Below are 15085 nucleotides of genomic sequence, written 5' to 3' on the forward strand. Positions count from 1 at the left end.
GACTGTTATGCCTTTCAGCGTTCAGTCTGCAAGCCTCTGTGAATTTACTAAACGTCGCCACAATCCTCGATTTGCAACTAGTGTTGTGGTCTCATTTAGTTCTATACCTCTTATCTTTAAATCGTTAGAAACCGAGTCTAACCATCGTCGTCTTGGTCTACCTCTACTTCTCTTACCCTCCATAGCAGAGTCCATTATTCTCCTAGGTAACCTATCCTCCTCCATTCGCCTCACATGACCCCACCACCGAAGCCGGTTTATGCGTACAGCTTCATCCATCGAGTTCATTCCTAAATTAGCCTTTATTTCTTCATTCCGAGTGCCCTCCTGCCATTGTTCCCACCTGTTTGTACCAGCAATCATTCTTGCTACTTTCATGTCTGTTACTTCTAACTTATGAATAAGATATCCTGAGTCCACCCAGCCTTCGCTCCCGTAAAACAAAGTTGGTCTGAAAACAGACCGATGTAAAGATAGTTCCGTCTGGGAGCTGACTTCCTTCTTACAGAATACAGTCGATCGCAGCTGCGAGCTCACTGCATTAGCTTTACGGCACCTTGATTCAATCTCACTTACTATATTACCATCCTGGGAGAACACACAACCTAAATACTTGAAATTATCGACCTGTTCCAGCTTTGTATCACCAATCTGACATTCAATTCTGTTGAATTTCTTACCTACTGACATCAATTTAGTCTTCGAGAGGCTAATTTTCATACCATACTCATTGCACCTATTTTCAAGTTCCACGATATTAGACTGTAGGCTTTCGGCACAATCTGCCATTAAGACCAAGTCGTCAGCATAGGCCAGACTGCTTACTACATTTCCACCTAATTGAATCCCTCCCTGCCATTTTATACCTTTCAGCAGATGATCCATGTAAACTACAAACAGCAAAGGTGAAAGATTACAGCCTTGTCTAACCCCTGTAAGTACCCTGAACCAAGAACTCATTCTGCCATCAATACTCACTGAAGCCCAATTGTCAACATAAATGCCTTTGATTGCTTTTAATAATCTGCCTTTAATTCCATAGTCCCCCAGTATGGCGAACATCTTTTCCCTCGGTACCCTGTCATATGCTTTCTCTAGATCTACAAAACATAAACACAACTGCCTATTCCTCTCGTAGCATTTTTCAATTACCTGGCGCATACTGAAAATCTGATCCTGACAGCCTCTCTGTGGTCTGAAACCACACTGGTTTTCATCCAACTTCCTTTCAACGACTGATCGCACCCTCCCTTCCAAGATGCCAGTGAATACTTTGCCTGGTATACTAATCAGTGAGATACCTCGATAGTTGTTGCAATCCTTCCTGTTCCCTTGCTTATAGATATGTGCAATTACTGCTTTTGCCCAATCTGAAGGTACCTTACCAACACTCCACGCTAATTTTACTACTCTATGAAGCCATTTCATCCCTGCCTTCCCACTATACTTCACCATTTCAGGTCTAATTTCATCTATTCCTGCTGCTTTATGACAATGGAGTTTATTTACCATCCTTTCCACTTCCTCAAGCATAATTTCACCACAATCATTTTCCTCCTCCCCTTGGGCTTCGCTGTTCACAACACCACCAGGATGATTTCCTTTTACATTGAGAAGATGTTCAAAATATTCCCTCCACCTCTCCAGTGATTCCCTGGGATCTATTATGAGTTCACCTGAATTACTCAAAACACTGTTCATTTCCTTTTTCCCTCCCTTCCTAAGATTCTTTATTACTGTCCAGAAAGGTTTCCCTGCTGCTTGACCTAGCCTTTCCAGGTTGTTACCAAAATCTTCCCATGACTTCTTTTTGGATTCAACAATTATTTTGTTTCGCTCTGTTTCTTTCATCTACATACAACTCCCTATCTGCCTCGGCCCTTGTTTGGAGCCATTTCTTATAAGCCTTCTTTTTACGTTTACAAGCTGCTCTCACTTCATCATTCCACCAAGATGTTCGCCTTTTCCCGTCTTTACACACAGTTGTTCCAAGGCATTCCCTGGCTGTTTCTACTACAGCATCCCTATATGCCACCCATTCACTTTCTATATCCTGAACCTGCTTAATGTCTACTGTTCGAAACTTCTCACTAATCATATCCATGTACTTCCGTCTAATTTCCTCGTCCTGGAGATTTTCTACCCTTATTCGTTTGCAGACAGATTTCACTTTCTCTACCTTAGGCCTAGAGATACTTAGTTCACTACAGATCAGATAGTGGTCTGTATCATCGAAAAATCCCCGGAAAACTCGCACATTCCTAACAGATTTCCTGAATTCGAAGTCTGTTAAGATATAGTCTATTATGGATCTGGTACCCCTAGCCTCCCACGTGTAGCGGTGAATAGCCTTATGCTTGAAGAATGTATTCGTAACAGCTAAACCCATACTAGCACAGAAGTCCAGCAAACGCTTCCCATTCCCATTAGCTTCCATATCTTCCCCACATTTACCAATTACCCTTTCGTATCCTTCAGTTCTATTCCCAACTCTCGCATTGAAATCGCCCATTAGCACTATTCTAACCTTGCTGTTTACCCTGACTACGATGTCACTCAATGCTTCGTAAAACTTGTCAACTTCATCCTCATCTGCACCCTCACATGGTGAATACACGGACACAATTCTAGTCCCAATTCCTCCAACAGACAAATCTACCCACATCATTCGCTCATTTACGTGCCTAACAGAAACTATGTTACGTGCAATGGTATTCCTGATAAAGAGCCCTACCCCAGACTCTGCCCTTCCCTTTCTAACACCCGTCAAGTACACTTTATAATCTCCTATCTCTTCCTCGTTATCTCCCCTTACCCGAATATCACTTACTCCTAGCACATCCAGATGCATCCTCTTTGCTGACTCAGCCAGTTCTACTTTCTTTCTTCCATAAGCCCCATTAATATTGATAGCTCCCCATCGAATTCCATTTCGTTCGCCAAGTTGTTTCCAAGGAGTCCCTCGCCTGTCAAATGGGAGTGGGACTCCGTTACTCCCATAGGTCCGAGGCTTGCTAAAAATGTTCTGAGCTCGGTCGATTCATGAAGCAGGATGCTGCCCTACTTGCACATAGTCCAAGTGAGGATCTCTCCTCTAACGGGTTATGGACCATCGGTGGATTGTATAGTCCTAGCCGCCTGAGCACAAGGAGGACCACGACTCAGAATATGTCCGAGATGCCCACTCCCATTCCATAGCAACTGGTATCCCGACTCTCAGGACCACTTACTAGGCCACTCAGCCGTTGCCCATGGTTCACGAACTAGGACGTGACTACAGTAAAAAAAAAAAAACTATGAACACAAATGCACTGAAAAACGCAAAACTACCACATACAAAATAGATCAATATGCCTCATACATTAACACGCAACTTTGACAGGGAGAAAAGCACAGAAACGATGTTAACAGCACGCGAACCACACATTAAGAAACTCAATCTTTCGTCCCGATTAAGGAGTCGCTAGAGCACGCTAGCCTCTCTCACTTGCACGACGATATCCATTCCAAATCCCCAGCTGTAAAACACACACGATGCTGTAATGAGCGGGAAACACGATACACGAAGGTGACGGACGATACACTCGCCAAATGAAGCTCAAATAAGTACGCTTGAAAATGAGGTTGCATAACTTACACAAGCACACAATAATTTATCCTAGGGGAAGAGTATTGAGCATATTGGAGGTTATATTGCTCAAAAATAGGAAGAGTAAAAATAAATCGGAAGACAAGTTAAAAAACGGAAAGTTGCTGCGTAAATCAGAAGAGTTGGCAGGTATGAACAAGTAATATTGTAAGGAAAATTCATAACCATAAATTCCATAACTGCTCGTGTATGAAGCTGGGGTGAGTCAGATCTCAAGAATTTTGTCCCCCTCAAAAACTTTGCAAATTGCAACTTTCTGTGACATATTCAGATGCTAAATTTGGTTTCTGCAGGTGGAAGAGGAAGACGAGGTGTGGGGAAGCGATACTTGGACACGAGGTCAGATCTTGGTGACGCTCTGCTACTCAACCCGCAGGCGGGCTCTGGTGGTAGGCGTGGCCCGCTGTGCCAACCTCATACCCATGGACAATAACGGCTACTCGGATCCTTTTGTCAAACTGTAAGTAATTCTTATTTCACTGCACTTGGGAACCAAATATTTTAACAATTTTGGTTTTGTTGTAAGGAAAGGGTCTCCATACTTTGAAATTTAAAATACTTTATACCACTGATCCCTAGATCCTAATATTTGCAAACTTGTAGTTTTACACAACATAATGATGACATTTATTGACATTGAGAAGACTTATGACAGTGTTATAATCTCTATCAGTTTCATGTCCGTATTGGTACTTGTATTCACAATTACAAAGAATGGGTACCGTCCACCTAATCAATACTTTCTTATGCCTTATTACTATGCAGTATCGATTTCAAACTTTACAGAGGTCATCTTCAGCTGGTCATGACATCCAAAGTTAACTTAACATATAATTTAAAAACATCTAATGAAGAAAGTCATATGATATGAATGATAATATTAAAATATACAATAATATTATGTGTTCTCTGGTTTAAAAAACAAGCGTCGATATTTTATGACATGCATATGTTACTTAAAATTCTGGTGTACTGTTTGTGAGTAACAGATAATTTCTTATATATAATTTTTACACTTAAAATGTTCATAGCATTATTGAGGTACACTTTGGAGTTTAATTCATGTTGGTAAATCGTTGCATAAGTTCATGGATATGTTTGTATCAAGCATTCTAGAATATTCGAAGATATTGATGTGATAAAAACTAGTAACATACTTTAAAATACGATGTCCCATAACATGAAATGTTCACAGTATTCCTGCGGTACACTTTGAAGTTATATTAATGTTGGCAAAGCATTGTGTACTTTCACAGATATGTTTTTACCAAGCATTCTAGAATGTTCAAGGATGTGAACTGTTTATCTTGTGCGTTCATACAGTTGAGAATGTTGGATGATTTACATCAAAATATTGCGGTGTGTCATTAGTTTCCTTAATACTAATCTCATTATAAGATATTGAATAGGTACAGATGCTTCCTCCTTGTAGTTGTGCTGTTGGACATGCTAGTAATCTGCGAAAACAGGGAAGAAAATGAAGTATAAGAGTTTTGTCAATAGAATATCTATTGAACGTGTGGAATAAGTGCTTACTTACACAGTACTGTTGACTGGTCGATGTGTACAGTTAGGGAGCACGTCGTGCACTGCTCTGTGTACGTCTAGGGCTGGTACCTGTGGTTACGGAGAGGGGAAGTGGAGGGGCATGAGGGGTATTGATTGGGAAAGAAAAGATAGAAGTGATGGAGAGGGGGAGTGGAGGCGTGATGTGAATATAATGGTGTGTCAGTAACAGAGACGAAAACGCGTTGCTGCTGCGCAGGTGACGTCACGCGGGGAGCATTGCGAGAAACCGGCTCCACGGCCATATGGCTTGCCGCTGTTGTACTGTATGTTTTGTGTGATAAACCTGCGTTATCTATTGAAATACGTGTCATATATAATTTGAAGCTCTGTTAGTATTCTCGTAAATGTACACGGATCACACTTTTGAGAATGCAGGGCTGTGCAGTAGCAGGTTGTTTAAGCTACTCCAGAAAAACCAAAGGATCAGACATAAAGTATTTTTTCATTCCCGAAAAATGAAGACCTTGCCAGAGTGTGGGAAAACGCACGTCGGCGCAATGATAAATTTCGTTTGAAACATGGTACGTACTTATAAAATATGATAAATTATTAATGTCGTTATTCTATTTATGCTGTGCGCATCAAGTAGTGAAATAACACTTGCTCACAAGGTTACTAGGTACCATTTAGACGTGTCTGGATCTCAGAGACAAAAGGTACGACCTGCTGCCCAGTTATTGTCTAGGACAGTCTCAAAAGCGATCGAATATTGTGGCAGCCACGGCTTGGTGCCAGATGTTAACTGGAAACAAGTAGCTCTCCTGGTACAGCTGTTCAATGACTGGTTCGATCTTTTCAATTCGTGGGCAAAATTTGGAGCCCATTCGGGTGTTAATGCATTTGGCACAGATTTGACAAACCAGACTGCTCTTTTAAGCAAGGTGACGGAACAAGTATTAGCAACGACTGTTGGAAAGCATAAGTCTTTGTTGCCCTTCCAGAAAGGAATCCTACTTAACAATGCGTCCCTGATAGAAATGTATCGGCACCTGGTCTCTAAATACAGCCTGGAATATATATTAACATATCGTTGAATCAGGACGTTGTTGAAAATTTATTTTCATATATAAGAGGAATGGGAGGTCCTCATGATCATCCAAGTCCCTTGGACTTCAAACATAGATTAAGGTGGTACATTCTGGGTAAACATTCTGCTGCTGTGTTTACTCAGAATAAGAACACCGTGGACAACAACGAATCGTGTTTAATTAAACCACTACATGATTGTGACAATTTACGTAATGGTGATGGAAAAGACGACGATTATTGCTTTACACAAACCATGCTGGCTCAGCTAAGCAAAAGCTTGGATGATGAAAACGGACAGAGTTACGAAGAAGAGGAAATTAATGCTAATATTTTCGTTCAGTCTGAATATCAGAGTGTAAACGAGGTGGACATGGCATATTTTAATATGACTCCAGAACATGCAAATGTGCTTGAAGCTTTTGAAGATATGTTATCAAAAGAAACAATTACCCAGGAAGGCTGCTTGAAATACATTGCTGGCTATATCGCTCACAAGTTTCGCAACAAGTATTCCTACTTAGGCACAATTGTTCAGCAGCCAGAAGCAACAAACAAACAACCAGACTGGCTCCAATGTATGTCAAGAGGAAATTTATTGAGTCCTAGTGACGATTTACTGGAAGTTACAAATATACTGGAGAAAGAATTTAATGACCTTCACGGTAATTACCTTTGCGGGGAACTCTGCATGTTTGACAAACTGACAGAGAGAACCATGAAGCAATTACCGCCAGCAGTGAAAATTCCTCGAGAAGTGATTTTAACCTTAGCGCGCACAAGATCTTATATTCGCTTAAAACAATTAAACAGCAAGAACATTCTCTTATATTCACGTAGAAAAACGTCCAAGAAAATGTCAAAAATTACAAACTGCTAGAGCTATAACGCTTATGTATAAGGCATTCATTACATAAATTGACAGTAGTAACATATTTGAGGTCTCTCGATTGTAAATAAATACATTTTGAACGATGCGCTCTCTCCACAGCGCGAGAAATGTTACCGCCTTCCCTGCTTTGCTCCCAGCGTGACGTCACTACGGTAGACTGGATGCGCAATGACACACCATTATACTCACATCACGAGTGGAGGGGCAATAGGGGTAATGATTGGGGAAGGTGAGGAAGAGCTGGGCATGTCTTCAGGAGGTTCTTTGATATGTACTGGATTCTGTTTCTTAACTATTTTTATGTAGGTGTTTTTAAAATCGGGATAACTATATTAAAGGCGATATTAACTCTATCTGTAATTTCATTTAAGTTAAAATTTAGGTTTGCATCTTGATCTATACTAATGTAAAATTCTTCCGTTATATTGAGTAGAGGGCCCTTGGGGATCATACTTAGAATCTGCATGTCATTTTCAATATTTGTAAAATTATGCTTATAATCCTCGTTAAGTTGAGCTATAGACGAAAAGTTATTATGTTTTAAGGCGTTAATAAGTTCATTGTAACGTTATAAGTTAAAAACATCATTTTTCCGTATTGAACTGAGATTCACAATTGGAATCGAGAAAAAGTTCAACCTATTCAATACAAAGTATGTCGTATAAGATGTTTACAACATGTTATTTATTAGTTTAAAGTACCGGTTTCGATGCCTAGTAGCGTCATCTTCAGCTTGAAGATACAAGATGGGCAGGATACAAACTATATTACTGTGTACAATATACATGCAATGCAAAGTACAAATGGTTACAATTTTACATTTAAGACTAAATAAACAATAGATAAAATATGATGGAGTGATGTAACGCATTACAGGTGTTGTATAATAAAAGTTGGTGAATGAGATTAAAAATCTTGATGTGATAATGTAATAAAATTAATGTCCACACTTCTGTTAATATCAATGGAGATGTAAGTCAAAGTTCAGTATAATGTGTGGTTAACAAGGCCATCTGATATTTGTTTTTAGCCGGTACACCTTAAGTAACAAGATGGGCAGAATACATACTATATTACCAGATTGCCCTTGTCTCTTCTTCCCACCCTAACCCGTCATTCTGTATGTTCTATTCTGTGCTCCTTTCGATGTTCCTATCTCTCCGAATATGACTGACCATATCTAATTATATCTGGTTCTTTTACCTCCATTTTCCTCTAACATAAAGTTACATTTTTTTAGATAGGTATTTTTTTCCATATTAATGTAACATTATATATACACAATCTGTGTGCAGGCGGCTGAAACCCGATCCTTATCACCGCAAGTACAAGACGGGCATCAAGTGGAAGAATCTCAACCCAGTGTTTAACGAAGAGTTTGTGTTCGACACTAAGATGACGGAGCTGCCCAAACAGTCGCTGGAGATTACGGTCTGGGATAAGGACTACGGCAAGAGCAACGACTACCTTGGTAAGTGTTAATAGGACGCAACAACGAGGACTCACTTAGGTGAGGATTTAAGAAAAAGAGAACCAACGTCTTCTTATTAAGTCAGTCATCAACCAATCACCACTGATCTGCATTTAGGGCAGTCGCCCAGGTGGCAGATTCCCTATCTGTTGTTTTCCTAGCCTTTTCTTAAATGATTGCAAAGAAATTGGAAATTTATTGAACATCTCCCTTGGTAAGTTATTCCAATCCCTAACTCCCCTTCCTATAAACGAATATTTGCCCCAATTTGTCCTCTTGAATTCCAACCTTATCTTCATATTGTGATCTTTCCTACTTTCAAAGACACCATCCAAACTTATTCATCTACTGATGTCCTTTCACGCCATCTCTCCACTGACAGCTCGGAACATACCACTTAATCGAGCAGCTCGTCTCCTTTCTCCCAAATCTTCCCAGCCCAAACTTTGCAACATTTTTGTAACGCTACTCTTTTGTCAGAAATCGCCCAGAACAAATCGAGCTGCTTTTCTTTGGATTTTTCCCAGTTCCTGAATCAAGTAATCCTGGTGAGGGTCCCATACATTGGAACCATACTCAAGTTGAGGTCTCTCCAGAGACAAATATGCTCTCTCCTTTACATCCTTACTACAACCTCTAAATACACTCATAACCATGTGCAGAGATCTGTACCCTTTATTTACAATCATATTTATGTGATTACCCCAATGAAGATCTTTCCTTATATTAATACCTAGGTACTTACAATGATCCCCAAAGGGAACTTTCACCCCATCAATGCAGTAATTAAAACTGAGAGGACTTTTCCTATTTGTGAAACTCACAACCTGACTTTTATCCCCGTTTATCATCATACCATTGCCTACTGTCCATCTCACAACATTATCAAGGTCATTTTGCAGTTGCTCACAATCTTGTAACTTATTTATTACTCTGTACATAATAACATCATCTGCGAAAAGCCTCATCTCTGACTCCACTTCTTTACACATATCATTGATATATATAAGAAAACATAAAGGTCCAATAATACTGCCTTGAGGAATTTCCCTCTTAATTTTTACAGGGACAGATAAAGCTTCACCTACTCTACTTCTCTGAGTTCTATTTTCTAGAAACAGAGCCACCCATTCAGTCACTCTTTTGTCAAGTCCAATTGCACTCATTTTGCCAGTAGTCTCCCATGATCTACCCTATCAAGAGTCCATTTGATGTCCTGAATCTAAAAATCTGCTATATCTTACTGGAATCCTGCAACTTGAGCCTCGCTTCGACTGTAGCTCGATACATTCGTTAACTGTTTTCTTCCCTTAGCACTTGGATCACAGATTGCTTTCTCATATTACTCAATTGGAAAGTCTTGAAGCACACTTTACCATAATACACTTAGTAAGAATCCCCCTGAACCAAATCTAACCTAGCCATTGACTGGAAAATATACACTCGTGTACTGCAAAATGTATTCTCAAATTTGAACAATGAAAACCTGAAAGATATTTAAAAACACTGCAGAACTGATGCAGAGATACGAGTGCATTTATACAGTTAAAGTGACCAAATGAATTCACTTGCATCGAACACCTGAAAAAAAACCCAACTTATTAACATGGCTTACACCAGGTTAGAGCGTACAATTTTCTCTTCACGCTCCATTACTGCAGACATTTTACTGACTATTCAAGAAGCAAAACGGTATCCATAACTTTACGCTGATGAAGTTCAATTTCCGTGATCCGATTACTACCAACTTTCAGGAATGTGGATGCCTGTCCTTTCATTTATTGTCACCCTAGAAATCTACAGCACATTTCATTGTCATTAATGACTAGACACAGTTAAAATTCGTGACACGCAAAATTAAAAACACGGTTCATGTAAAAAATCATGTGATTACACATTTCAACTTGAAAAACACTCGCAAAAAATTCCAAATATCCTATGACTGGTGAATTTAGTATATTTTCTGTTGTTATTCGCAAAAAGACGCAATATTTCAGCAATTAATAAATACGTTAATTTGGAAATTTTAGAGGTTCTGTTTGCAAAATGTGCAAGGTTTGGAATGGTAGCACTATATGTTGTGGAGTTGAAATGGTTCGTAAATGGTTTGATAGGCAGCAGACGCTGTCGAAGAGGTATAAGACCATCAGTCGTTGATTGATATATGATGTTTCTTGTGTAGCCGCATTCTTGTTGCATCTTGGCTTGCACTGCCCTTTTTTTTTTTTTTATGTAGAATTGTGACATGCTGCCGAAGATAAGTCTGGAAAGAACAACTGAAACAATTTTCACAAGATGGCATGACGAAGTAAGGAAATTTGATGTTGTGTACTTACTGCAACAAGCGGGTAGTGTGGGAGACACCAGATGGCATGAAGAAGCATACTGCTAGTAAAAACCACCATGCCCGCACAATGAAACTGTGGAAGGAGCAAAGGCAGTTAATGTACCCTGTTTTAGGCTATGTTCTGCAATTCTTTTCAGCATTAAGTAAAATATCAAACATTATAGTTATTTTATTTATAACCAGTATGTTGTGTGCAACCTTAGCAAAAAAGTATCATGTATGATTTTGAGTTAGCAATAATTGGAGTGCGTTCAAAGCTAATTTACTTTATTTCGGTTTCGATTTCTAGGAAGCAGAAGTGGACATCATCACCTCCACCGTAGAAATGGTGATTTCCATTAATATTCCTCGGGAAAAAGTCAACCATCCGGCATTTAAAGCATGGGTTAAGCAAATGTAGTTAGTGGAGGAGACCTTTCTGAAAGCAGCCTTCTAAAAAGAGAATATCTGCCCTCCTTTGCAACAAGAGGAAGAATGCAACAAGAGTAGCTTTAAAGGACAAAAAGGTTGCAAGTTGGGTAGAGCTGTTTTGAAATACTTTTCGTCACAGTCGAACCCTGTAGTACGCAACAACAGCATGAAGCAGAAACGACCTATTTTGATGAATGGGACGGTCAAATTTGTGCTCGTGCTATTACAGGGGCCCTGCACGATATGGAAGTGGCCTTTGAAAATATTGTAGCTTTTTATAAGTGACTCTGCAACGTACGTGACGTCATGCTTTCAGAGTCTCCCTATGTTTTTTCCAGAAATTGCAGTCCATGTTGAGTATTGGGCGCACATTCGGTTGGTTTAGTTCTCAAAAACAATCTTCCATTTTAAAATGAGACTGTGGTATCAGTAAAGGGAATGTTTCTCCATGCAAGAAAGAAGAGGCATTCTTTTCAGCACTTTCTGCAGCTGAGAGGCTCCAAGGCAGGTCTATTCCCTCTCTCTGTTCCAACTAGGAGGAACTCTTGAGTGGAATCAGTAGAATGGTTGGCAGACAACTGGCAAGTTCTCTTCGAATTCCTTCAATCAGACCACGGGGAAGTTTTCAGTGCTGCCTCTGTGCAGATGAATGGAAAATAATTCATGCAGAGGCATTTCTTGTTAAGTCACTCACTGTCTTCTCTCAAGCCTATGCTCACTGATTTTGGGACAAACTCTAAACCAGTCACTGGGGAAGTTTACCCTAAGCCGAAAACTTCAAGAAACTACTAGCAGTGGTTTTGGAGGTTACTTTCAGTGATGCGCTAAATCGAAACATACATGAGCAAAAAAGCTAACACACAGAGAGAGCTGTCATTGAAATGAAGAGTACTGCAAGACAAATGGAGGTTAAAATAGACAAAATAATGCAGGAAGATCCTGCTCGTAAACTTCTTCAAGCGGTATCAGAACTGTTATAGAAACAGAATTTGTTAAGCATTGATGCAACAGAAGGCAGTTTGAAACCTCACTTTGATCTATCACCTCATCTTGCAGTACAGTGAACGGAAGGACATAGTTAAAAATAATCCTGGGCTTCCAGTGCGAGGTGGTTTGCTGTCATTTCGTGAAGATCACAGTGATTTTGTGGATGGAACACTGCAAGCTATATGGTTTCAGTTTTCTCATGTCGACTGTGAACTTGTTTTTTCTTCACAGGTCTCATGTGTGCTAACAAATAGAAGAACAAATCTTACAACGACAAACTTAGAACTGTTGTCCGCGTACAACTTTGAATGTTAAATAATGTTGAGTATCTTAGAATTATTGTCAACGTAAAACTTTGAATATATAATTTTAAAATTTGAGGTTTACTCTACAAATATTTATTTCTATTCAGGAATTTTGACTATCTCTATTAATGACCGAGGTGTATATGTGTGAGTAAATGATCGATTATTGCTGTACTTTGATTACAATTATGTATTAGAAATAGTTTCAAAGTTATTGTTTTTCTAATGAATATTATTATTATTAATAGCTATTGTATTGTTTCATTTTATACCTTAATCAAACTATAAAACAGTAGCCAAGTGTAAGAGCCCAGAGCCCTAACTTCAATACCAATAAAGACGACATCTATGTAAAAGCAGATTGTAATGCTTTGGAAGTTATACGAGCGGAATATTTTAGCTGACTTACTCTGTATAGAAAAACGTTTAGCTTCTTCTCACGTAGACAATGGGTTGCTGTTTCAGGCGGTCTGGAGCTCGGCTGGCACTCTAAGGGGGAGCGCCTCAAACACTGGGTGGACATGATCAAGTTCCCGGACCACCGTCACGAGGGCTGGCACAACCTGTGCGAGGACATGCTGGGCGACTGAACAAGCAAGGTACTCGGGGACCGGGAATAGAACGACAAGCGCAAGACGACGCTCGTGCTACAGAAACGAGAGTGACGTCAGCAGGAGGAGAAGGAGGAGAAGAATTTAGATATCTGTTAGGGTGTAGAGGTTGATCTGTAGGAAGAATTCATTTCATAGCAGGAATATCACAGATTCTAAACCAAAAATATATTTACTTTGATTGTAAACCAGTTTATTAGAGATGGCTCGATAAAAGAATTTACCATTATCAAATATTATTAGTCTCTAAACCTGAGGAAAATCAGATATGAGGATGATGATGGGTGGTTTTTTGATGTGGTCAGGTGTATGATGTCACAAACCTGCTGCAATGTCAGGAACAAACAAATGTATGAATTTAGGTCAAGGATAGTAACATACAAGTGGCAGGTCAGTATGGGAGGACAGAGCTGATCAACATGGAAACAATAAGGGACAAGAACTTCACGTCTTCATAACCTGTCCTCATTTATTGTACTTTATCCAGATCTGTTTCTCTTCAACCTCTCAACGAGCTCATAATCCCTTCCCACGGAGTGACAACGCACACGCATTGATGGTGCCTTTCTCAGCAGATCTGTGTGCTCCTAACATCTCTGATCTATATTTGTACAATTAACAGCAAGAGTTGAAAACAAGGGAAGAGTTGATGGCCTTGGTTGTGAAGCCAGCAGTGTATGAAATTGTGGAGGTTGTCCTTGTCTTGTTTCTATATCATGGATATGTTTTTGGGCTGGGCGTCTAGCGTTATCAGTTTCCTGACAACATTGTAACCATGGAAACTGTTGTTCGTCTATGATAATGATAGGTTATCACTTGCTGACGAGTATGATTGTCTTCCTCAGATATTACTGGAGAGTCTACGAGTTATTAGGTGACTGTGGAGGCCAATCCTCAAGCCACAAATTCTTCCACAGTGGTGACAAACATTGCCAGCATTGAGATCCAGTTTGGTGTGAGCAGAGTGGATCCTGATCACACGATCACACACTTGTCGCCTATGTGATTGTTTGTTACTAGGAGCTTCCAGACTGCCCCCGTCACCTCAGGACTTGTTACACTGGTACCGATCTTTGGAAGACGCCTGTGCGCGATATCTTTTAATGTGGGAATGCTGCTGCACATCAGCAATCGCACAATCCTTGACGGACTCACATCCTTTTCCCAGTGGCATAGATACGCCAGCTAGAGCATACAAGTCTGCTGCAGCCTTTATCCGCCTTCCCAGCCATTAGAGTCATTACTGAGTGCTCATATCCCCAGTCTGCTGTGTTCGTCTCTGTATCATAGGTCAGTTGTGTTTGGTTTTTTATTTTGCTATCTGCTTTACATCGCACCGACACAGATAGGTCTTATGGCGACGATTCGTGGGTCACAATGTGTGCTTTCTTCCTGTACCTAAGAGCTTGATAAAATCTTGTATCAGGTGAACCCTGTTCTACTCCTCAGTCCAGAATTAAATCCCTGAACTAGCTGAAAAACAAATCCAGGGCCTTAGAATAAGAGAGAGACCAGCTACCTCCTATACCACATGGCTGGCTAATAATAAATTTACGAGGTCTAGAATGTCTTATTTTCTCACAATTCACGAGCTTTACTATTCTTTTGTCGATACACTCATTTTCCCCCTTCGATTTATCACAACACTTTATCTCCCCTGTAGCTAGAGACAAGGGATGCAATATCTGAACCCCCTGAATGTCGTAAGAGGCTTCTAAGAGGGAAATAGCCAATGTATCTGTACTCGCTGTCTCATCTTCTAAGCTCAAGAACATATCCACGATTCTATACTTTTCTGTGTAGCAGAGAAAGTGTAC

General features: G+C 39.9%; 1 protein-coding gene across 1 annotated transcript in view; it reads left to right on the top strand.

Moving 5' to 3' along the window:
- Window positions 1–13247, top strand: part of Rph (Rabphilin) — a 180355-nt gene extending 167108 nt beyond the window's left edge. Inside the window, exons 14-16 of the mRNA XM_068230981.1 lie at window positions 3943–4109; window positions 8432–8607; window positions 13123–13247. Of these exons, the coding sequence (XP_068087082.1) occupies window positions 3943–4109; window positions 8432–8607; window positions 13123–13247 (468 nt within the window). The remainder of the gene's footprint in view (window positions 1–3942; window positions 4110–8431; window positions 8608–13122) is intronic.
- Window positions 13248–15085: the final 1838 nt, after the last annotated feature.

This window comes from Anabrus simplex, chromosome X (assembly GCF_040414725.1).
Source record: "Anabrus simplex isolate iqAnaSimp1 chromosome X, ASM4041472v1, whole genome shotgun sequence".
In the NCBI taxonomy this organism is placed as follows: domain Eukaryota; kingdom Metazoa; phylum Arthropoda; class Insecta; order Orthoptera; family Tettigoniidae; genus Anabrus; species Anabrus simplex.